The sequence below is a fragment of the Oncorhynchus mykiss genome, chromosome 10, assembly GCF_013265735.2.
Source record: "Oncorhynchus mykiss isolate Arlee chromosome 10, USDA_OmykA_1.1, whole genome shotgun sequence".
Taxonomy (NCBI): Eukaryota; Metazoa; Chordata; class Actinopteri; order Salmoniformes; family Salmonidae; genus Oncorhynchus; species Oncorhynchus mykiss.
In genome coordinates, this window is record NC_048574.1 from 32233116 (window position 1) to 32257812 (window position 24697).

The following is a 24697-nucleotide window of genomic DNA, read 5'->3' on the forward strand; positions in this document are numbered from 1 at the left end:
ATTGATAATTTGTGTGATTTTGTTGTCAGCACATTCAACGATGTAAATAAAATAATATTTCATTCATTCAGATCTAGGATGTGTTATTTTAGTGTTCCCTTTATTTTATTGAGCAGTGTACTTCCCTTCTCATAAATGGGACATTTTCACTGGCAGTCTCCATGGTAATGTTCACCTGATGTTTGTTCAGAGAAGCGAGCTAAAAACAGAACGCTGTCATTCATCTGAGCTCTGCTGGAGCTCCAGCTATTAAAATGAGTGATGCTAGGAATCGCAGCAGAAAAAAACTTTAATTTCGTACAGAGTTCTTAAATCATTAGTGAGAGGAGAGGCATGGGGTTGTGTGCATTTATACTTAATATGCATAGCAGAGATTGTAAGATAATATTCAATCAAACATGCATTTCAGTGTTCGCACAATAGCATATAACATACTTTTTCCCTATAGGAACTGTAGTCAACCTACCTTGTTGCTATAGGTCATATTTTCAAATATAAATCACAGAAGTGTTACTTTATACCAAACTCACTTCACACTACAACCAAAGGCCTCCAGTTTTCAGAACTAAGGCATGGACAAATGGCCATGTGTCTGTGAACAGTTGTTGAGCAAACAAACACTGCATAGACATTGCTGGGGGAGGTTCAGTTGGAATCTGGCCCAAAGTTTAAAACAATAGGGATTCCTTTGTATTATTGCCTGAAACATATCAAACATAAGGTACCAGGGGGAGATATTGTTCCTGTAATTCCATGTCCCCTTTATTTACACATACCCCACAAGGTATGAACACATAGTACTGGAAGTGATTTCTTGTTTGAACCTAAATTATCCTGATACCTAACATATCCAGCTGATGGTCAAATGTGCACAGATCTGCTAGTATTTCCATTCAGCCTCCCGGCTGCGTTTACGCATTCTCTTTTGACCAATCACATCAGATCTTTTGAAATGAGATCTTTTCAGAAATTGAATTGGGCTGCCTGTCTAAACACATTCCTGATTCTCTGCAGGCCTACAAGGTCATCAGAAAGACTGCTACATTGTTATGTTCTACTGGAAGTCATTTTGGAAATAACAGACCACACAGTAGAGGAATAGCTCAAAACGAATAGGCGTACAACAACATTTATTACTGTGGTAGACTTGCAGGTCTTGAAATGACATTCCTGCTTGAGGAATGAACTTAGCTGCAGTAGTTGGTCGTTATAAACTCAGCAAAATAATAAATGGCCCGGTCGTTAAGACACCGACAGCTTACAGACAGTAGTCTGATTGAATCTTATGTTCATACAAATGTTAAGTTTGCTGAAAATAAACGCAGTTGAAAGTGAAAGGACATTATTTTTTTGCTGAGTTTACAACTAGCCAATACTAAGCAGATAGACTCATTCCATCATTGACGAGACGAGGGGCTTTAATTTTAAATGATTTATCGTTGCCAGTCACATTCATTTGTACGACACCTCATCAGCTGTGCCAAACAATTCTTTATTCATGAAGTTGGAGAAAGTGGTCATGTAAAAACAGGTAGAGGGGGAAAATGTGTCTAGTTTTTGCAAAAATGTATATTTTCTTACCTGTTATGAGTTCCTCAAAAGGTTAATGAATAGCAGAGCCTTTTTCTACAAGGTGGAACACTAACTTGTGCATATTGTGACAGCTTGCATGTCAACTGTGTGTGTGACTGTAATTCCGAAGTAGGAATTAGCATTTTGGTCTCAGAGACAATTATGTTCCATCTGTGAAAACAATTATTAAGATACTTATTTTTCAATATACTGTTTCTAGCATGTACAGGGGTGATTCCAGACCAGACAATAACCTTTTCACACAAAACACAGAGCCAGGTAAATCATTAGTGTACTGGTTATTGGGTGCAGATGCTAGATTCCACTCCTCAAAACAATTAGATTAAATCAGAACTAGGGGAGGTGATTTCTCTCCTTTTCAAGTCTGGCTAGCCTACCTACTATATAGAGATGTATGATCTTAATTTGATCACTCGGTTGTTGCTGAGAATGTTCCTGTGCTGCAGGAAATGCAGATGAGCTTCGTAATTTACATAAATTCACCGAAAACCCACACTAACATACAGTTATATTACTAACATTATTGGACTTTTCATGTAGCCTAATTTTGGCCATCTTATAGACTAACCACCGATCAAGCAACATTATGGACACATTCAAACCTGTTGGTGCAGGATTATTTTGCGGCAACAATACTGGTCAAATTAAAATCCTACATCTGTATTTTTCTTTTTGTCACAACTGTCTGCTTTCCTAATCCTTTATCCTTGAAATAGGGTTGTGACGTGGATGTGTGTACATGGGTTGGCCTCTAACACCACTTGGGTTCAATTACCTATGTATGCCTGGCAAATAAATAAAACACAGATTCGTAACAGGTTTCCACAGGATTATTTGTATACAGTGCAGATTCCTTCAGAGTGACTCTTCCTTTGAGCACTTCACCCCATCCAATTCTCTGTCTGTCAGATCTAATGGTCTAGTGCCCCACAGTCTTTTCTCTCTGATCATGTCTACTCTCTGACCCCTCCCTGTCCCCTGGACCCACTGGTTTCTACATGAAAACGATTTATACAATCTTTCTCCTGAGGTCAGCAAAATCACCTAGGAAAACCAACCTCCCATCACCCTTCATATTACAGACCGATCGAACCAACTTAGAGTAGACATGATGGGTAGGCCTGCGGGACCAGGAAGATCTCAATCTGTGGTGCTGGACAGAAGTACGTGTGCGGCATGGAGAGGGAAGGAAAGACAGGGCACTCTAATTGCCTGGTTTGAAATAGCCTGGGGTGGGCTGCTGTCATATCCAGGGGGCCTTGGAGGGAGAGGGATGGCCCCATACGAATCCATCACCACCCTGACCTGCGACCCATACTGAGGCGCCTCAGGGTGATGATACTACACAGTGTATACACATGGACAAGCCCACATGCACACACACGCATGTACAAACCCAGATGTATCACTGACATCACCATGGTAATAACGGATATGAATCCAATCTCAATGAGGAAAAAGTAAACGCATCACATTAGTCGCCAAGGATGTTTTTTTTGTCCCATCTCCATTGTACCCTCCTGATTACAAGTTGTTGGAGGTTGATCACTTGTAATGGAGTCGGGCAGAGGTGCAGATTAAGAGCACAAATCACTATGTAAAAGACTGCAATAGTAAGTGCACTGTCTGCAGGGTTCAGGAAACCTGGATTCAAAGAGGATTTGAATGACCTTTCCTGGGCACAATGGCAGCAAAGAAATAGATGCCAAAATAACAAACCCACCCAGCCTGGCCAGACAGGCTCAGTCAATTAAAATATCAAAGAAATTGAAAGAAAACAAATACTATTTTAACCCAGCAGGTCTGGTGTCTGGGTCTGTGATCTGCAGGGTGAGTAGCCAGCCAGGGCTAATTTGAGTTTCCAGTTTGTGAGAGGCTGAGCTGCTGTGGAATCTATTACAGACTACAAAGGGAAGCACAGCCTCGAGCTGCCCAGTGACACGAGCCTACCAGACGAGCTAAATTACTTCTATGCTCGCTTCGAGGTAAATAACACTGAAACATGCATGAGAGCATCAGCTGTTCCGGACAACTGTGTGATCACGTTCTCCTTAGCCGATGTGAGTAAGACCTTTAAACAGGTCAACATTCACAAGGCTGCAGGGCCAGACGGATTACCAGGACGTGTACTCTGAGCATGCGTTGACCAACAGGCAAGTGTCTACACTGACATTTTCAACGGCGTGTGTGATACCAACATGTTTCAAGCAGAACACCAGTCCACCAGTCCCAGTCCCTAAGGTAACCTGCCTAAATGACTACAGACCCGTAGCACTCACATCTGAAGTGCTTTGAAAGGCTGGTCATGACTCACATCAACACCATTATCCCAGAAACAATAGACCCAGTCAAATTTCACATACCGCCACAACAGATCCACAGATGATCCAATCTCTATTGCACTCCACACTGTCCTTTCCCATCTGGACAAAAGGAACACCTATGTGAGAATGGTATTCATTGACTACAGCTCAGCGTTCAACAACATAGTGCCCCCAAAGCTCATTACTAAGCTAAGGATCCTGGGACTACACACCTCCCTCTGCAACTGGATCCTGGACTTCCTGACGGGCCGTCCCCAGGTGGTAAGGGTAGGTAACAACGCATCCCCCACGCTGATCCTCAACACGGGGGGCCCCTCAGGGGTGTGTGCTTAGTCCACTCCTGTACTCCCTGTTCACTCATGACTGCATGGCCAGGAACGACTCCAACACCGTCATTAAGTTTACCGATGACAACAGCCTGATCACTGACAACGATGAGACAGCCTATAGGGAGGAGGTCAGAGACCTGGCCGTGCGGTGCCAGGACAACAACCTCTCCCTCAACGTGATCAAGACAAAGGAGATTATTGTGAAATACAGGAAAAGGAGGACCGAGCACACCCCCATTCTCATCGACGGGGCTGTAGTGGAGCAGGTTGAGAACTTCAACTTCCTTGTTGTCCACATCACTAACAAACTATCATGGTTCAAACACATCAAGACGGTCGTGAAGATGGCACGACAAAGCCTATTCCCCCTCAGGAGACTGAAAAGATTTGGCATTGGTCCTCAGATCCGCAAAAAAAGTTCTACAACTGCATCATCGAGAGCATCCTGACTGGTAGCATCACTGCCTGGTATGGCAACTGCTCGGCCTCTGACCGCAAGGCACTACAGAGGGTAATGCGTATGGCCCAGTACATCCCTGGGGCCAAGCTTCCTACCATCCAGGACCTCTATACCAGGCAGTGTCAGAGGAAGGCCCTAAAAATGATCAAAGACTCCAGAGCCACCCTAGTCATAGACTGTTCTCTCTGCTACCGCATGGCAAGTGGTACCGGAGCGCCAAGTCTAGATCCAAAAGGCTTCTTAAAGCTTCTACCCCTCCTCTGTTACGCTGCTGCTACTCTGGTTATTTTCTATGCATAGTCACTTTAACTCTACCTACATGTACATATTACCTCAATTATTCGGTGCCCGCGCACATTGACTCTGTACCGGTACCCCCTCTATATAGTCTCGCTATTGTTTTTTTACTGCTGCTCTTTAATGATTTTTTACTTAGATTTTTTTGTTATCCATTTTTTACTTAACACTTATTTTTCTTAAAAGTGCATTGTTGGTTAAGGGCTTGTAAGTAAGCATTTCACTGTAAGGTCTACCTGTTGTATTCAAACATTTGATTTGATGTAGATGTACAGATAGCAGCCTTGTCTCACTGACAGGAGATCAGAGAGTGTGCTCTCTCCCTGCATGTCTGCTGTGATCCACACCGCTGAGAGGATATTAAACCAGCTCACCCCCCTCACTTCCCAGCCTGTCAGCCGCTGACCTCTCCTCGCTGCATTCTTAAATACTCTTTTCCTCTTCACCACCATATGGAACAGAACTGAAGATCAGCTCTCTGAATATAATTCCCCTCACGCAATGCATTCTGCATTCCTGTGGTATGTAACAAAGTGTTGCTGGCTGGCTGGCTGGCTCTCGTGATGATGACCTTGGGGGGTGACTATAACATCTTACTCACCCATTAACATAGTCCTCCATACACTAACTACAGGAAACAACTGTAAAAGCAGCCTGGGTGCCATTTTTACGTCACATATTTGTCACTAAAATGTCTCGTCACCACAGGTGATGTCAGAGGTGACAGTGTATGAGCTTCAGGGTCAGCTAATAACACATGACCCTTGACCTAGCTAAGCTAGATGATCCTAGTAGATACATGGTAGTAGGGTGGGGGTGCTCTCCCACTGGGATTACGAGATGAAATAGGAATGACTGGGAAAAGGGATGATATTTCTAAAGAGAGTTCAGCAGCTGGGACATCACCTCCACCTCAGAATCCTTTACTGTCATTCTGGCATTCTAAATGAAATATGTTGGGAGTGGGTGGTGTTGTACACGCCCTCATTCTACCACAGTGACTGTCTGTGCTAAAATATAAGGTTTTCTACAGACATTACAGAGTGTAGAATAGTTTCTCCCTCATTACTGCTTTGCTGTGGCAGCAGGAGAGGCAGCAACACGTTAGAGGAGAGTAGGTTTGATTATACCAATGATTTCAGACGGTCTTTTTCTTAGAAGGGAACATATTACGCTTACAAGATAAATCATCCAGCTACGCAGCCGGCTGAGACTGTGTACAACCAGATAACGTTGCCAAGGAAACCCTCTTGAAAAACCAATAAGCACTCTCCCTCTCTTACCCCCCTAAGCCCACCCCCAATCTGTGCAAACAATTAATAACTTGAGCAGGCAAATGGAAGGGATCTGGAGAGGTAGGCTGCACAATTCCCCAGGTGCTTAACAAATTCTAGTCCTTTCCCTCTGTGTGAGGTAGAATTTGTCACATATTGAGAATGGAAACAGAAAATACATTTCAATAAAATATATTAAAGACAGAATGGGACGAGGGAATGCATTATTAATTGTACATTAATTCAATGAGAATAGAATGGCACAAGCTACATAACCCAATAAGTCCAATCCATTTGCAATATAGGAGAATGTATTTTTACAGCCGTCAAAAGTGTCATTATCATGCCAGTAGACACATCCATAGGGACTATTATGATGATGACTGTGATAATTGAAGGGCAGCTAAACAAACCCAGTGTATAGCCCAATTGTGTGTGTGTGCATCCGTGCCTGTGATTTTTAAAATGTTATTTAACCCTTATTTTATCAGGTAAGTTGACTAAGAACACATTCTCATTTACAGCAACGACCTGGGGAATAGTTACAGGGGAGAGGCAGGGCGATGGATGTGCCAAATGTAAGCTGGGGATGATTAGGTGACCGTGATTGTACTGTATGAGGGCCAGATTGGGAATTTAGCCAGGACACCGGGGTTAACACCCCTACTCTTACTATAAGTGCCATGGGATCTTTAGTGACCACAGAGAGCCAGGACACCCGTTTAACTTCCCATGTGAAAGATGGCAACTTATACAGGGCAATGTCCCCAATCACTGGCCTGGTGCATTGGGATATTCTTGATCAGAGGAAAGGTTGCCTCCTACTGAACCTCCAACACCACTTCCAGCAGCATCTGGTCTCCCATCCAGGACAACCCTGCTTAGCTTCAGAAGCAAGCCAGCAGTGGGATGCTGGGTGGTATGCTGCTGGGATGCTGGTGATTAGCGAGCCAGTTATTAGGGTCCATGATTGATTTCAACACTGACCCCAGATCAATGTTCTGGGGTCCTATCCATTATCAGACACCCAATTATAGCTATGGACATTCTGCTTCACAGCTAAGTGCTCTACTGTAGTTGGTTTATTGGCCACCAGTCAAACACTCTGCCTGACTGCCAAGACAGACAACAGACACACAGAGCTATTGGCAAATCATCAGCTATTGATCCAGCCATCCATAGATCATGAGCAAGAGGGCAAAAACAAAGTCTGTACACACCAACTCAGTGGCCTTGAGGTTAGTGTAAGCCCTGATATTGGAAGGTTCGTAGTTCGATCCCTGGCCGAATCATACCTAAGACTTAAAAATGGGACCCATCGCGTAAATCCCCTCACACAGTCCCCGCAGCCGGAAACTTTTCTCATGGCTTCTGGAGGGAAATGCTGTAGGAATGCCGCTCATTCAGCCGACAGAAACTTTCAACTGGTTCTTCCCATTAAGCAACGGGTCGGAGTCAGAGGCCGAGCCTTCTCTGGTCTTTCCTCCTCCCGTTACGGGGTCTGAGACGCCTAGTCATTGGCGTAGTATTAGACTTAGAATGAATCGCACACTGTTTCAAATAAAATCAAAGTTTATTTGTCACGTGCGCCGAATACAACAGGTGTAGGTAGACCTTACTTACAGGCTCTAACCAATAGTGCAAAAAAGTATTAGGTGAACAATAGGTAAGTAAAGAAATAAAACAGTAAAAAGACAGGCTATATACAGTAGCGAGGCTATAAAAGTAGCGAGGCTACATACAGACACCGGTTAGTCAGGCTGATTGAGGTAGTATGTACATGTAGATATGGTTAAAGTGACTATGCATAAATGATGAACAGAGAGTAGCAGTAGTGTAAAAGAGGGGTTGGCGGGACACAGTGCAGATAGCCCGGTTAGCCAATGTGCGGGAGCACTGGTTGGTCGGACCAATTGAGGTAGTATGTACATGAATGTATAGTTAAAGTAACTATGCATATATAGCAGCAGCGTAAAAAAAGAGGGGTTGGAGGGGGGTACACATTACAAATAGTTCGGGTAGCCATTTATTTACCTGTTCAGGAGTCTTATGGCTTGGGGGTAAAAACTGTTGAGAAGCCTTTTTGTTCTAGACTTGACATTCTGGTACCACTTGCCATGTGGTTGCAGTGCCAAGAACAGTCTATGACTGGGGTGGCTGGGGTCTTTGACAATTTTAAGGGCCTTCCTCTGACACCGCCTAGTGTAGAGGTCTTGAATGGCAGGCAGCTTTGCCCCAGTGATGTACTGGGCCGCCTTGCGGTCAGAGGCCGAGCGATTGTCGTACCAGCCAGTGATGCAACCAGTGATGCTCTCGATATTACAGCTGTAGAACCTTTTGAGGATCTCAGGACCGACCCATGCCACGTTTCCTGAGGGGTAATAGGCTTTGTCGTGCCCTCTTCATGACTGTCTTGGTGTGTTTGGACCATTCTGGTTTGTTGTTGATGTGGACACCAAGTAACTTGAAGCTCTCAACCTGCTCCACTACATCCCCGTCGATGAGAATGGGGGCGTGCTCTGTCCTCCTTTTCCTGTAGTCCACAATCATATCCTTAGTCTTGGTTACGTTGAGGGATAGGTTGTTATTCTGGCACCACCCGGCCAGGTCTCTGACCTCCTCCCTATAGGCTGTCTCGTCGTTGTCGGTGATCAGGCCTACTACTGTCATGTCGTCTGCAAACTTAATGATGGTGTTGGAGTCGTGCCTGGCTATGCAGTCATGGGTGAACAGGGAGTACAGGAGTGGACTGAGCACGCACCCTTGGGGAGCTCCAGTGTTGAGGGTCAGCGGGGCAGATGTGTTGCTACCTACCTTCACCACCTGGGGACGGCCTGTCAGGAAATCCAGGATCCAGTTGCCAAGGGAGGTGTTTAGTCCCAAGATCCTTAGCTTAGTGATGAGCTTTTACTATGGTGTTGAACGCTGAGCTGTAGTCAATGAATAGCATTCTCACATAAGTGTTCCTTTTGTCCAGGTGGGAAATGGCAGTGCAATAGAGATTGCGTCATCTGTGGATCTGTTGGGGCGGTATGCAAATTTGAGTGGGTCTAGGGTTTCTGGGATAATGATGTTGATGTGAGCCATTACCAACCTTTCAAAGCACTTCATGGCTACGGGCATGAGTGCTACGGGTCGGTTGTCATTTAGGCAGGTTGCCTTTGTGTTCTTGGACACAGGGACTATGGTGGTCTGCTTGAAACATGTTGGTATTACAGACTCAATCAGGGACATGTTGAAAATGTCAGTGAAGACACCTGCCAGTTGGTCAGCACATGCCCGGCGCACACGTCCTGGTAATCCGTCTGGCCCTGCAGCCTGGCCTCGGCTATGGAGAGCGAGATCACACAGTCGTCCGGGAACAGCTGATGCTCTCATGCATGCCTCAGTGTTGCTTGCCTCGAAGCGTGCATAGAAGTGGTTTAGCTCGTCTGGTAGGCCTCGTGTCACTGGGCAGCTCGCGGCTGTGCTTCCCTTTGTAGCCTGTTTTAGTTTGCAAGCCCTGCCACATAAGACGAGCGTCGGAGCAGGTTTAGTATGATTCAATCTTAGCCCTGTACTGACGCTTTTCCTGTTTGATGGTTCGTCGCAGGGCATAGCAGGATTTTTTGTAAGCTTCCGGGTTAGTGTCCCGCACCTTGAAAGCGGCAGCTCTTCTCTTTAGCTCAGTGCGAATGTTGCCTATAATCCATGTCTTCTGGTTGGGGTATGTACGTACAGTCACTGTGTGGACGACATCCTCGATGCACTTATTGATAAAGCCAGTGACTGATGTGGTGTACTCCTCAATGCCATCGGAAGAATCCCGGAACATGTTCCAGTCTGTGCTAGCAAAACAGTCCTGTAGTTTAGCACCTGCTTCATCTGACCACTTTTTTATAGGTGCATCCTGCTTTAATTTTAGCTTGTAAGCAGGAATCAGGAGGATAGCGTTGTGGTCGGATTTATCAAATGGAGGGCGAGGGAGAGCTTTGTACGCGTCTCTGTGTGTGGAGTAGAGGTGATCTAGAATTTCTTTCCCTCTGGTTGCACATTTAACATGTTGATAGAAATTTGGTAGAACTGATTAAAGTTTCCCTGCATTAAAGTCTTTGGCCACTAGGAGCTGCCGCTTTCATAGTCCTCTGGGTGAGCGGTTTCCTGTTTTCTTATTTCCTTATACAGCTGACTGAGTGCGGTCTTAGTGCCAGCATCTGTCTGTGGTGGTAAATAAACAGCCACGAAAAGTACAGCTGAAAATTCTCTAGGTTTACCAGGGGGCAGGGCTACCGACCTTAAGCATAATCTGAAGATAGCCAGCACTAAGGCTAAAACTGGTGAGTGTAGAGAGTATAGGGATATTGTTATCCACGTCAGCACCAACGATGTTAGGATGAAACAGTCACAGGTCACCAAGCGCAACATAGCTTCAGCGTGTAAAGCAGCTAGAAAGATGTGTCGGCATAGAGTAATTGTATCTGGCCCCCTCCCAGTTAGGGGGAGCGATGAGCTCTACAGCAGAGTCTCACAACTCAATTGCTGGTTGATAACTTTTCTGTCCCTCCCAAAATATAGAATTTGTAGATAATTGGCCCTCTTTCTGGGACTCACCCACAAACAGGACCAAGCCTGGCCTGCTGAGGAGTGACAGACTCCATCCTAGCTGGAGGAGTGCTCTCATCTTATCTACGAACATAGACAGGGCTCTAACTCCCCTAGCTCCACAATGAGATAGGGTGCAGGCCAGGCAGCAGGCTGTAAGCCAGCCTGCCAGCTTAGTGGAGTCTGCCACTAGTACAGTCAGTGTAGTCAGCTCAGCTATCCCCATTGAGACCGTGTCTGTCCCTCGATCTAGGTTGGGCAAAGCTAAACATGGCGGTGTTCGCCTTAGCAATCTCACTGGAATAAACACCTCCTCCATTCCTGTCATTATTGAAAGAGATTGTGATCTCTTACATCTCAAAATAGGGCTACTTAATGTTAGATCCCTCACTTCCAAGGCAATTATAGTCAATGAACTAATCACTGATCATAATCTTGATGTGATTGGCCAGACTGAAACATGGCTTAAGCTTGATGAATTTACTGTGTTAAATGAGGCCTCTCCTCCTGGTTACACTAGTGACCATATCCCCTGCGCATCCCGCAAAGGCTGGAGGTGTTGCTAACATTTACAATAGCAAATTTCAATTAAAAAAAAACAGCGTTTTCGTCTTTTGAGCATCTGTTGAGCTTCTAGTCATGAAATCTATGCAGCCTACACACCTATCGGATCTTGTAGTCATGGCAGATAATATTTACATTTCTGGTGACTAATATTCACATGGAAAAGTCCACAGACCCACTCCAAAAGGCTTTCGGAGCCATCATCGACTCACTGGGTTTTGTTCAACATGTCTCTGGACCTACTCACTGCCACAGTCATACTCTTGACTTAGTTTTGTCCCATGGAATAAATGTTGTGGATCTTAATGTTTTTTCTCATAATCCTGGACTATTGGACCACCGTTTTATTACGTTTGCAATCGGTCATTATGAACATTTGAACATCTTGGCCATGTTCTGTTATCATCTCCACCTGGCACAGCCAGAAAAGGACTGGCCACCCCTCACAGTCTGGTTCCTCTCTGGGTTTCTTCCTAGGTTTTGGCCTTTCTATGGAGTTTTTCCTAGCCACCGTGCTTCTACACCTGCATTGCTTGCTGTTTGGGGTTTTAGGCTGAGTTTCTGTACAGCACTTTGTGACATCAGCTGATGTAAGAAGGGCTTTAAAAATACATTTGATTTATTGATCTAAAAAAATACATACAAAAAGTATTTGATTAAACATTTTATTTGGCCTTAATGCTATTAGCCCATACAAACGCATTGAACGCACAGATTCACTACATGAAACAGATTTTAAAAAATCAAAAGGAAGTTATATCTGAGAGATATAAGAAAGATTGGGACACATTTAAAAAAAATATATATATATATTTAACCCCTTATTTTTGGCACTAAACAGACTCCATATACACTTCCATACATTTTTTCGACTGGTACCGGGGGACCTTCAGACGAGTCTTGAGGCCTGTAGGCATCCTAGAGCAAAACAACTGACACGTGTCACTGAGAATCTCACCTTTCCAGGATGGGTCCAAACTGTTCGGACAGACAGTAGTTGGCAGATCAGCTCTACCGAATTCAGATGAGTCCCAAGATGCTTGTGGGAGTCAGAGCAAAACCGTTCGGACGCTAAAGGCAATTTTGTGAGAAGACAGATTTTTGTGTTGTCTCATGGTCTGACAAACACCGCTCTAGCTGTCACCTTTCACCGTAGATGCGGAATGCGGTGGATTGAGACGCATCCAACGCAGAAAAGACTCTCTAGACTTATTTTTCTTCATAGCTGGCCTAAAGACATCGAGGTTAAACATTTGGTACAATCCCTAACATGGCTGATCTATCCAATAACCATTAACCTTAGTTACTCCAATGTATCCAGCTCAGTTGAGCTGCTATAGGAGCTAATTTGTACCACAACTGCTAATTAGCTGGGAGTCGTCATGCAGTTAATTAGCAACAACATTAGCTAAGGCAGGAAATTGTCTACAATTGAAACCAGCCAAGGGTAAACGCTGCATATGTTGGCTCAATCGAAAATTACCTCTACATTTCAAGCGCGCTAAAGCACTGAACTTCAGCGATACATATTGATTCGAGCCCTAGGTACACGCTGACTTTAGTTCTCCCTCAGTCATTACAGAGGCAGTGATGATGTGTTGTGAGAGAAGTGCTACACTGCAGCACGCGGATAATGACTCAGTAGGGATAAAGGACAAGTATCAGTGGGTGAAACACAGAGGAAAGACATTACTCCCCTGTTCCCTCAAGTCAAACCAGGGCAGTGGCCTGGAGTAGTTTTCTGATTCACACTACAGGGCTGAACCCAACCCTACTGTGCTGGCTCGGTTATTTTCTTTTCACATTGTCCTTTCCAGCAACTCTGGTGGATGTGTCATCAGGCCAGCCCAGTAAAGCTCGGCCTTATCGTGTGAATCATGCTAGTATATGTAAGGTTCTAGTGCTGCCTGTTTCAACGGAGCTGTGGATTTTCACTGGGCGGATTCTGATCATCGTGCCTTTGTGCTTCATTGATTAATTATAATCATTAAGTGGATAGAAAGTAACCTCACCTGGCATTAATGTTGAAAATCACTGCCTGATTCAAATGAATCACAGTGGAAGCCTGGAGGAGGGCCAGCCATGTCACAGAGGAAGCCTGGAGGAGGGCCAGCCATGTCACAGAGGAAGCCTGGAGGAGGGCCAGCCATGTCACAGAGGAAGCCTGGAGGAGGGCCAGCCATGTCACAGAGGAAGCCTGGAGGAGGGCCAGCCAAGTCACAGTGGAAGCCTGGGGGAGGGCCAGCCATGTCACAGAAGAAGCCTGGAGGAGGGCCAGCCATGTCACAGAGGAAGGCTGGAGGAGCGCCAGCCATTTCACAGTGGAAGCCTGGAGGAGGGCCAGCCATGTCACAGAGGATAGACAGGCAGGCTGCTGATACTTGCAGAGAGAAAAACACGTTGATTTAAGACAGTCAAAAGCTGCTGCTATGGGAAAGAAAGGCAAAATAATGTTATTATTTCTTTCATTTTGTCCTTTATTATTTAAAAATACAGCACAAAAAAATACACGCACAAAAATAAAAACAGGTATGATCACACAATGTGCAAACAAACCACCAAATAAAAATCTTCATACAATATTAGTACACTAGTTTTAAAAGCTACAGTTAATACCATGTTAGTAGTACTTATTCGTTTTCTGAGTTGAGAGGGACTGTACAACATGACTACCTCCCTAATGGCTCTGTAGTTTGTCAGCAGTTGGGGGTCTACTAAAATACTATATTGGGGACAAATCCAGACAGTAAAGACACACACCAACACACAGTTCCCTGGGCTTCGAGAGAGCTGACAGGTTTTTCACTTCGGGGTAATGTATGGGGTGGGTTTCACTTTACTTCCTGTCTCGGATGTGGCTGCTGTCCCCATGTGTGAGGTTACACCTGCCACAACACGGAGAGGCGTAAGGACACAACTCCGAGAGGTCTTCACCGGTCTCCTCCACTTCATCCACCTCAAATCTACTACTTTCACCGGTCTCCTCCACTTCATCCACCTCAAATCTACTACTTTCACCGGTCTCCTCCACTTCATCCACCTCAAATCTACTACTTTCACCGGTCTCCTCCACTTCATCCACCTCAAATCTACTACTTTCTATTTCATACACACAGAGTCTGTGTTTCATTCACCATACTAGTATACTATTTACAATGCATGCTATTGCTTCATCAGAATTAATACGCTAATGTGGATATTGAAACATGGCTGCAGTAGAATTCCAGTGGTGCCCATCTGAATTAACATTAGTGGGCTTTCACCCTCCACTGTTATTTACAAGACCCATCGATCATGTTTTAGATACACATTAACCAAGCAAAGCACGGCAGATCATCATCATACATACAGGGCATTAGAGGAAGTGTGGTGGGATTACTTCTAGAGATGGTGTAACTTTTACAGTATATTTACACATACAAACAAAGCCTTCATAAAAAAAATTAAAAAAACCTCAAATAATACATTTAAAACTAAAAAAGAAGTAACAACTGTGTCAACTGTTTTTGTTGATGTTTTTTACATTGCTAATGTTCGAATATAGAGCTAATGTCAATTAAAAGGGGGGGGAAGTAAAGCAACCAACCTCCACTCAGTTGATGTGGATTTACACAGGATCCAGAACCGTGAAAAGTGGACTAGTTGTCATGCCGATGTGGGTCTCGTACTACAGACATACTGCATGTTCTGTAGCCAACTATTGTGTCATGTATCATACAACGACACTTTGCTACAAAACATACATGTACAGTGCATAGCAACGGTAGAAGACTAGAGCGCAGCCTGGGTACACACACACACACACACCTAGAGGCCTGTGGCTGTAACAGTATGTATGTGATACAAGTCAGTACAGACAAGGCACAAGAACACTGACGTGAATCACAGAAACACTCCATCTGGGCTGAGCAGAAGCACTGACTGGGAGGGCTGTGAGTATGTGACAGAGTGAGAGAGCATGGGTGCATTATAGACACCCTGGAAAACACCTAACACCCGTGGCTCAGTATTCTAATATCTTCTTCTTCCCCTCAACACTCACTTCCTTCCATATATATCATGTAAATTACTATACTGTACATACTTCATTTATCCTTCATGAATAGAGGTGCATGAATGAACCACTAAACATTTTTGACTTCATAATGACCATTGAGAAAGTTGTTTCATCGAGATATTGAATCCTGAGTGTGCAGTTACTAATGTACCATTTTGTTCAGGGGTTTGATGGTTAAACACCAGAGCGGGTTAATAATACCATACAGTGTAGGGGATAGGGAAGGGGTGTCCTGGCGGGGTCAGAGGGGCAGGTGGCAGTCAAACACAATCAAATATGATTGTTCAGTGAACCTCACCCCGCACCTCCCAAAACACTGCCTGTTGTAGGAACTTGAGGGGTGGGCTGTAAACCCGGCAAAGAGACAATACACTAATCACAACATGTGGCGGTCTGAACTCCCCCTTCCGTGTCATTAGCCAACCCTGTCCACCCGTCCCCTCCAGACCAAGCTGGACATTTCAAAACGGTCAACTGTCGAAATAACCAGCTGACCCAATTTCTCTCAGGGCTGGCAAACATGGCCATGACATCAGCCACAGTCCAACCAGTGGAATGAACATCTTTAAAAAAGGTAACTACTTGACAAATCATTATTTTGAAAAGCAGAAGTCTAAAATTCCTTCAGTAACCCCTAATCTTGATATAAGCTGTGTGTTACAGAAGTGAATTGATCAAATGTCTGATCACTCCGTGAGTATTTCATCCAAAAAAAGTAGAGTAGAACTGTACATTTCCCAGAAACATACACGTCAAGCTGCAATACTCTACATGGTACACAACAGGCCAATCAGAGACCGTGGTCCGCTCTGAACACAACTCTCTATGCACAGGGCCGGCTAGATAAAAAACAAAAACATCATGCATTCAACTATGTACAAAGAAACCTGTGTGAATTGACCATTAAAATGTACCCAGCCTAGAATTCATAATTGTCATGTGTGAGAAAGTTCAGGAAGTAAAATTCATAAAAGCATCTGTTTTTTTGTCCACAGTAAATAGTTCATAGTGGGTGACATGGTACAATACTGCTTCTCTTTTCTCCTCAGTACAACACCACACCCAAACCTCCATAAAGCAGAGCAGAGTGGGGGTCCCAGTTGGTGGCCAGTGGTAGAGGGTAAAATCTGGCTGCCCAGCACAGTCCCCCAGCCCAGCCACCCCATCTCTCTGGCTAGTGTCCCCCGGTCTTTCCCTCCATCTTTCTGTTTCTTTCAACTACACAATGGAGCCGTCCCTGTTCTGGGCGGGGATCATGACGGCGATGGCGCCCATGCGGCTGAGGTTGGGGCCGGCCATCTTGCTGGCGACGGGTGGGGGCAGGGGTGCGTGGCTGGGGGGCCTCTCATACTCCTCCACGGAGGGGATTTTGTCGTACTGGGGCTTGAGGGCGTACTCGTGTAGGTTGGAGGGGGACATGGAGCCCAGGGAGGAGCGCTGGCTGCCCACGCTGGTGAAGGAGCGGGCCGTCGATACGCGGCTCTTCGGAGGGGGGACGTCCTCTCTGAAGGAGAGAAGGGGGATGAGATGGTTATGTAAAAAACACAAGCTTTTTCACTCCCTTTCACATTCACTTGGGTTTGGAGTTTCCCCCAGGGGTCCAGACAGAGAAAAAAAGTGAAAGATAATGGAGAGACACACAGAAAAACAGAGAGAGCGGGTGGGACAGACAGACAGAGAGGGTGGGACAGACAGAGAGGGTGGGACAAACAGACAGAGAGGGTGGGACAGACAGACAGAGAGGGTGGGACAGACAGAGAGGGTGGGACAAACAGACAGAGAGGGTGGGACAGACAGACAGAGAGGGTGGGACAGACAGACAGAGAAGGTGGGACACACAGACAGAGAAGGTGGGACACACAGACAGAGAAGGTGGGACACACAGACAGAGAAGGTGGGACACACAGACAGAGAAGGTGGGACACACAGACAGAGAAGGTGGGACACAGACAGAGAAGGTGGGACACACAGACAGAGAGGGTTAATAAGACAGAAACACAGAGAGAGTGTGGGACAGAAAGACAGAGAGAGAAGCTGGGACAGACAGACAGAGAGAGGGTGGGACAGACAGACAGAGAGAGAGGGTGGGACAGACAGACAGAGGGTGAATAAGACAGAAACACAGAGAGAGTGTGGGACAGACAGAGAGGGTGGGACAGACAGACAAGGAGAGTGGGTGGGACAGACAGACAAGGAGAGTGGGTGGGACAGACAGACAAGGAGAGTGGGTGGGACAGACAGACAAGGAGAGAGGGTGGGACAGACAGACAGAGGGTGGGACAGACAGACAAGGGGTGGGACAGACAGACAGAGGGTGGGACAGACAGACAAGGGGTGGGACAGACAGACAAAGGGTGGCACAGACAGACAGAGGGTGGGACAGACAGACAGAGGGTGGGACAGACAGACAGAGGGACACACAGAGAGAGAGGGTGGGACAGAGACAGACAGAGGGTGGGACAGAGACAGACAGAGAGGGTGGGACAGAGACAGACAGAGAGGGTGGGACACACAGACAGAGAGGGTGGGACACACAGACAGAGAGGGTGGGACAGAGACAGACAGAGAGGGTGGGACAGAGACAGACAGAGAGGGTGGGACAGACAGAGAGAGTGTGTGGGACAGACAGACAAAGAGAGAGTGTGGGACAGACAGAGAGAGAGTGTGGGACAGACAGAGAGAGAGAGTGTGGGACAGACAGAGAGGATGGGACAGACAGAGAGAGGGGGTGGGACAGACAGAGAGGGTGGGACAGACAGAGAGTGGGACAGAGAGAGAGTGTGGGACAGACAGAGAGGGTGGGACAGACAGAGAGAGGGGGTGGGACAGCCAGACAGACAGACAGGGTGAATAAGACAGAAACACAGAGAGAGTGTGACAGACAGAGACAGAGAGGGTGAATATGACAGAAACACAGAGAGAGGGTGGGACAGACAAAGAGAGAGAGGGTGGGACAGACAGAGAGAGGGTGGGACAGAGAGAGCGAGTGTGGGACAGACAGACAGAGAGCGAGTGTGGGACAGACAGAGAGGGTGGGACAGACAGACAGAGAGAGGGTGGAACAGGCAGAGAGAGAGAGTGTGGGACAGACAGACAGAGAGAGTGTGGGACAGACAGAGAGGGTGAATAAGACAGAAACACAGAGAGAGGGTGGGACAGAGAGAGGGTGGGACAGACAGACAGAGAGAGAGTGTGGGACAGACAGAGAGGGTGGGACAGACAGACAGAGGGTGGGACAGACAGACAGAGAGGGTGGGACAGACAGACAGAGAGGGTGGGACAGACAGAGAGGGTGGGACACACAGACAGAGAGGGTGGGACACACAGACAGAGGGTGGGACATACAGACAGAGAGGGTGGGACAGAGACAGACAGAGAGGGTGGGACAGAGACAGACAGAGAGGGTGGGACAGACAGAGAGAGTGTGTGGGACAGACAGACAGAGAGAGAGTGTGGGACAGACAGAGAGAGAGAGTGTGGGACAGACAGAGAGAGAGAGTGTGGGACAGACAGAGAGAGAGAGTGTGGGACAGACAGAGAGAGAGAGTGTGGGACAGACAGAGAGAGAGAGTGTGGGACAGACAGAGAGAGAGAGTGTGGGACAGACAGAGAGGGTGGGACAGACAGAGAGAGGGGGTGGGACAGACAGAGAGGGTGGGACAGACAGAGAGTGGGACAGAGAGAGAGTGTGGGACAGACAGAGAGAGGGGGTGGGACAGCCAGACAGACAGACAGGGTGAATAAGACAGAAACACAGAGAGAGTGTGACAGACAGAGACAGAGAGGGTGAATATGACAGAAACACAGAGAGAGGGTGGGACAGACAAAGAGAGAGAGGATGGGACAGACAGAGAGAGAGAGGGTGGGACAGAGAGAGCGAGTGTGGGACAGACAGACAGAGAGCGAGTGTGGGACAGACAGACAGAGAGTGTGGGACAGACAGACAGAGAGCGAGTGTGGGACAGACAGAGAGGGTGGGACAGACAGACAGAGAGAGGGTGGAACAGGCAGAGAGAGAGAGTGTGGGACAGACAGACAGAGAGAGTGTGGGACAGACAGAGAGGGTGAATAAGACAGAAACACAGAGAGAGGGTGGGACACACAGAGAGGGTGGGACAGACAGACAGAGAGAGAGTGTGGGACAGACAGAGAGGGTGAATAAGACAGAAACACAGAGAGAGGGTGGGACAGACAGACAGAGGGTGGGACAGACAGACAGAGAGGGTGGGACAGACAGACAGAGAGGGTGGGACACACAGACAGAGAGGGTGGGACACACAGACAGAGAGGGTGGGACACACAGACAGAGAGGGTGGGACACACAGACAGAGAGGGTGGGACACACAGACAGAGAGGGTGGGACACACAGACAGAGAGTGTGGGACAGACAGAGAGAGAGGGTGGGACAGACAGAGAGAGAGAGTGGGACAGACAGAGAGAGAGAGAGTGTGGGACAGACAGAGAGAGAGAGAGTGTGGGACAGACAGAGAGAGAGAGTGTGGGACAGACAGAGAGAGAGAGTGTGGGACAGACAGAGAGGGTGGGACAGACAGAGAGAGGGGGTGGGACAGACAGAGAGGGTGGGACAGACAGAGAGTGGGACAGACAGAGAGTGTGGGACAGACAGAGAGGGTGGGACAGACAGAGAGAGGGGGTGGGACAGCCAGACAGACAGACAGGGTGAATAAGACAGAAACACAGAGAGAGTGTGACAGACAGAGACAGAGAGGGTGAATATGACAGAAACACAGAGAGAGGGTGGGACAGACAAAGAGAGAGAGGGTGGGACAGACAGAGAGAGAGAGGGTGGGACAGAGAGAGCGAGAGAGGGTGGGACAGAGAGAGAGAGTGTGGGACAGACAGACAGAGAGCGAGTGTGGGACAGACAGAGAGGGTGGGACAGACAGACAGAGAGAGGGTGGAACAGGCAGAGAGAGAGAGTGTGGGACAGACAGACAGAGAGAGTGTGGGACAGACAGAGAGGGTGAATAAGACAGAAACACAGAGAGAGGGTGGGACACACAGAGAGGGTGGGACAGACAGACAGAGAGAGAGTGTGGGACAGACAGAGAGGGTGAATAAGACAGAAACACAGAGAGAGGGTGGGACAGACAGACAGAGGGTGGGACAGACAGACAGAGAGGGTGGGACAGACAGACAGAGAGGGTGGGACAGACAGACAGAGAGGGTGGGACAGACAGACAGAGAGGGTGGGACAGACAGACAGAGAGGGTGGGACACACAGACAGAGAGGGTGGGACACACAGACAGAGAGGGTGGGACACACAGACAGAGAGGGTGGGACACACAGAGAGAGAGAGTGTGGGACAGACAGAGAGAGAGAGTGTGGGACAGACAGAGAGAGAGAGTGTGGGACAGACAGAGAGAGGGGGTGGGACAGACAGAGAGGGTGGGACAGACAGAGAGTGGGACAGAGAGAGAGTGTGGGACAGACAGAGAGGGTGGGACAGACAGAGAGAGGGGGTGGGACAGCCAGACAGACAGACAGGGTGAATAAGACAGAAACACAGAGAGAGTGTGACAGACAAAGAGAGAGAGGGTGGGACAGAGAGAGCGAGTGTGGGACAGACAGACAGAGAGAGAGGGTGGGACAGAGACAGACAGAGAGGGTGGGACAGAGACAGACAGAGAGGGTGGGACAGAGACAGACAGAGAGGGTGGGACACACAGACAGAGAGGGTGGGACACACAGACAGAGAGGGTGGGACAGAGACAGACAGAGAGGGTGGGACAGAGACAGACAGAGAGGGTGGGACAGACAGAGAGAGTGTGTGGGACAGACAGACAGAGAGAGAGTGTGGGACAGACAGAGAGAGAGGGTGGGACAGACAGAGAGAGAGAGAGTGTGGGACAGACAGAGAGAGAGAGTGTGGGACAGACAGAGAGAGAGAGTGTGGGACAGACAGAGAGGGTGGGACAGACAGAGAGAGGGGGTGGGACAGACAGAGAGGGTGGGACAGACAGAGAGTGGGACAGAGAGAGAGTGTGGGACAGACAGAGAGGGTGGGACAGACAGAGAGAGGGGGTGGGACAGCCAGACAGACAGACAGGGTGAATAAGACAGAAACACAGAGAGAGTGTGACAGACAGAGACAGAGAGGGTGAATATGACAGAAACACAGAGAGAGGGTGGGACAGACAAAGAGAGAGAGGGTGGGACAGACAGAGAGAGGGTGGGACAGAGAGAGCGAGTGTGGGACAGACAGACAGAGAGCGAGTGTGGGACAGACAGAGAGGGTGGAACAGGCAGAGAGAGAGAGTGTGGGACAGACAGACAGAGAGAGTGTGGGACAGACAGAGAGGGTGAATAAGACAGTGGGACAGAGAGAGGGTGGGACAGACAGACAGAGAGAGAGTGTGGGACAGACAGAGAGGGTGGGACAGACAGACAGAGGGTGGGACAGACAGACAGAGAGGGTGGGACAGACAGACAGAGAGGGTGGGACAGACAGACAGAGAGGGTGGGACACACAGACAGAGAGGGTGGGACACACAGACAGAGGGTGGGACATACAGACAGAGAGGGTGGGACAGAGACAGACAGAGAGGGTGGGACAGAGACAGACAGAGAGGGTGGGACAGACAGAGAGAGTGTGTGGGACAGACAGACAGAGAGAGAGTGTGGGACAGACAGACAGAGAGAGAGTGTGGGACAGACAGAGAGAGAGAGTGTGGGACAGACAGAGAGAGAGAGTGTGGGACAGACAGAGAGAGAGAGTGTGGGACAGACAGAGAGAGAGTGTGGGACAGACAGAGAGAGAGAGTGTGGGACAGACAGAGAGGGTGGGACAGACAGAGAGGGTGGGACAGACAGAGAGGGTGGGACAGACAGAGAGAGGGGGTGGGACAGACAGAGAGGGTGGGACAGACAGAGAGTGGGACAGAGAGAGAGTGTGGGACAGACAGAGAGAGGGGGTGGGACAGCCAGACAGACAGACAGGGTGAATAAGACAGAAACACAGAGAGAGTGTGACAGACAGAGACAGAGAGGGTGAATATGACAGAAACACAGAGAGAGGGTGGGACAGACAAAGAGAGAGAGGATGGGACAGACAGAGAGAGAGAGGGTGGGACAGAGAGAGCGAGTGTGGGACAGACAGACAGAGAGCGAGTGTGGGACAGACAGACAGAGAGCGAGTGTGGGACAGACAGACAGAGAGCGAGTGTGGGACAGACAGAGAGGGTGGGACAGACAGACAGAGAGAGGGTGGAACAGGCAGAGAGAGAGAGTGTGGGACAGACAGACAGAGAGAGTGTGGGACAGACAGAGAGGGTGAATAAGACAGAAACACAGAGAGAGGGTGGGACAGACAGAGAGGGTGGGACAGACAGACAGAGAGAGAGTGTGGGACAGACAGAGAGGGTGGGACAGACAGACAGAGGGTGGGACAGACAGACAGAGGGTGGGACAGACAGACAGAGAGGGTGGGACAGACAGACAGAGAGGGTGGGACACACAGACAGAGAGGGTGGGACACACAGACAGAGAGGGTGGGACACACAGACAGAGAGGGTGGGACACACAGACAGAGAGAGAGTGTGGGACACACAGACAGAGAGAGAGTGTGGGACACACAGACAGAGAGAGAGTGTGGGACAGACAGAGAGAGAGGGTGGGACAGACAGAGAGAGAGAGAGTGTGGGACAGACAGAGAGAGAGAGTGTGGGACAGACAGAGAGGGTGGGACAGACAGAGAGAGGGGGTGGGACAGACAGAGAGGGTGGGACAGACAGAGAGTGGGACAGACAGAGAGTGTGGGACAGACAGAGAGGGTGGGACAGACAGAGAGAGGGGGTGGGACAGCCAGACAGACAGACAGGGTGAATAAGACAGAAACACAGAGAGAGTGTGACAGACAGAGACAGAGAGGGTGAATATGACAGAAACACAGAGAGAGGGTGGGACAGACAAAGAGAGAGAGGGTGGGACAGACAGAGAGAGAGAGGGTGGGACAGAGAGAGCGAGAGAGGGTGGGACAGAGAGAGAGAGTGTGGGACAGACAGACAGAGAGCGAGTGTGGGACAGACAGAGAGGGTGGGACAGACAGACAGAGAGAGGGTGGAACAGGCAGAGAGAGAGAGTGTGGGACAGACAGACAGAGAGAGTGTGGGACAGACAGAGAGGGTGAATAAGACAGAAACACAGAGAGAGGGTGGGACACACAGAGAGGGTGGGACAGACAGACAGAGAGAGAGTGTGGGACAGACAGAGAGGGTGAATAAGACAGAAACACAGAGAGAGGGTGGGACAGACAGACAGAGAGGGTGGGACAGACAGACAGAGAGGGTGGGACAGACAGACAGAGAGGGTGGGACAGACAGACAGAGAGGGTGGGACAGACAGACAGAGAGGGTGGGACAGACAGACAGAGAGGGTGGGACAGACAGACAGAGAGGGTGGGACAGACAGACAGAGAGGGTGGGACAGACAGACAGAGAGGGTGGGACACACAGACAGAGAGGGTGGGACACACAGACAGAGAGGGTGGGACACACAGACAGAGAGGGTGGGACACACAGAGAGAGAGAGTGTGGGACAGACAGAGAGAGAGAGTGTGGGACAGACAGAGAGAGAGAGTGTGGGACAGACAGAGAGAGGGGGTGGGACAGACAGAGAGGGTGGGACAGACAGAGAGTGGGACAGAGAGAGAGTGTGGGACAGACAGAGAGGGTGGGACAGACAGAGAGAGGGGGTGGGACAGCCAGACAGACAGACAGGGTGAATAAGACAGAAACACAGAGAGAGTGTGACAGACAAAGAGAGAGAGGGTGGGACAGAGAGAGCGAGTGTGGGACAGACAGACAGAGAGAGAGTGTGGGACAGACAGACAGAGAGCGAGTTTGGGACAGACAGACAGAGTGTGGGACAGACAGACAGAGAGAGTGTGGGACAGACAGAGAGGGTGAATAAGACAGAAACACAGAGAGAGGGTGGGACAGACAGAGAGGGTGGGACAGACAGACAGAGAGAGAGTGTGGGACAGACAGAGAGGGTGGGACAGACAGACAGAGAGAGAGGGTGAATAAGACAGAAACACAGACAGAGGGTGGGACAGACAGACAGAGGGTGGGACAGACAGACAGAGGGTGGGACAGACAGACAGAGAGGGTGGGACAGACAGACAGAGAGGGTGAAACACACAGACAGAGAGGGTGGGACACACAGACAGAGAGGGTGGGACACACAGACAGAGAGG

General features: G+C 48.4%; 1 protein-coding gene across 2 annotated transcripts in view; it reads right to left on the reverse strand.

Annotated features, from left to right (window-relative positions):
• Positions 1 to 13875: 13875 nt before the first annotated feature.
• LOC110533652 (coxsackievirus and adenovirus receptor homolog) overlaps positions 13876 to 24697 on the reverse strand; it is a 106212-nt gene continuing 95390 nt past the window's right edge. The window contains exons 7-8 of one of the 2 annotated variants that reach the window (XR_005053618.1): positions 14505 to 16983; positions 13876 to 14462 (exon numbers count right to left, since the gene is read on the reverse strand). Coding sequence is in view for 1 of the 2 variants with exons in the window: in XM_036990073.1 (XP_036845968.1) it covers positions 16698 to 16983 (286 nt within the window). In the remaining variant the exon portion in view is untranslated. Of the gene's footprint in view, positions 16984 to 24697 lie in introns of both variants that reach the window. The other variant, XM_036990073.1, reaches the window with a different exon arrangement.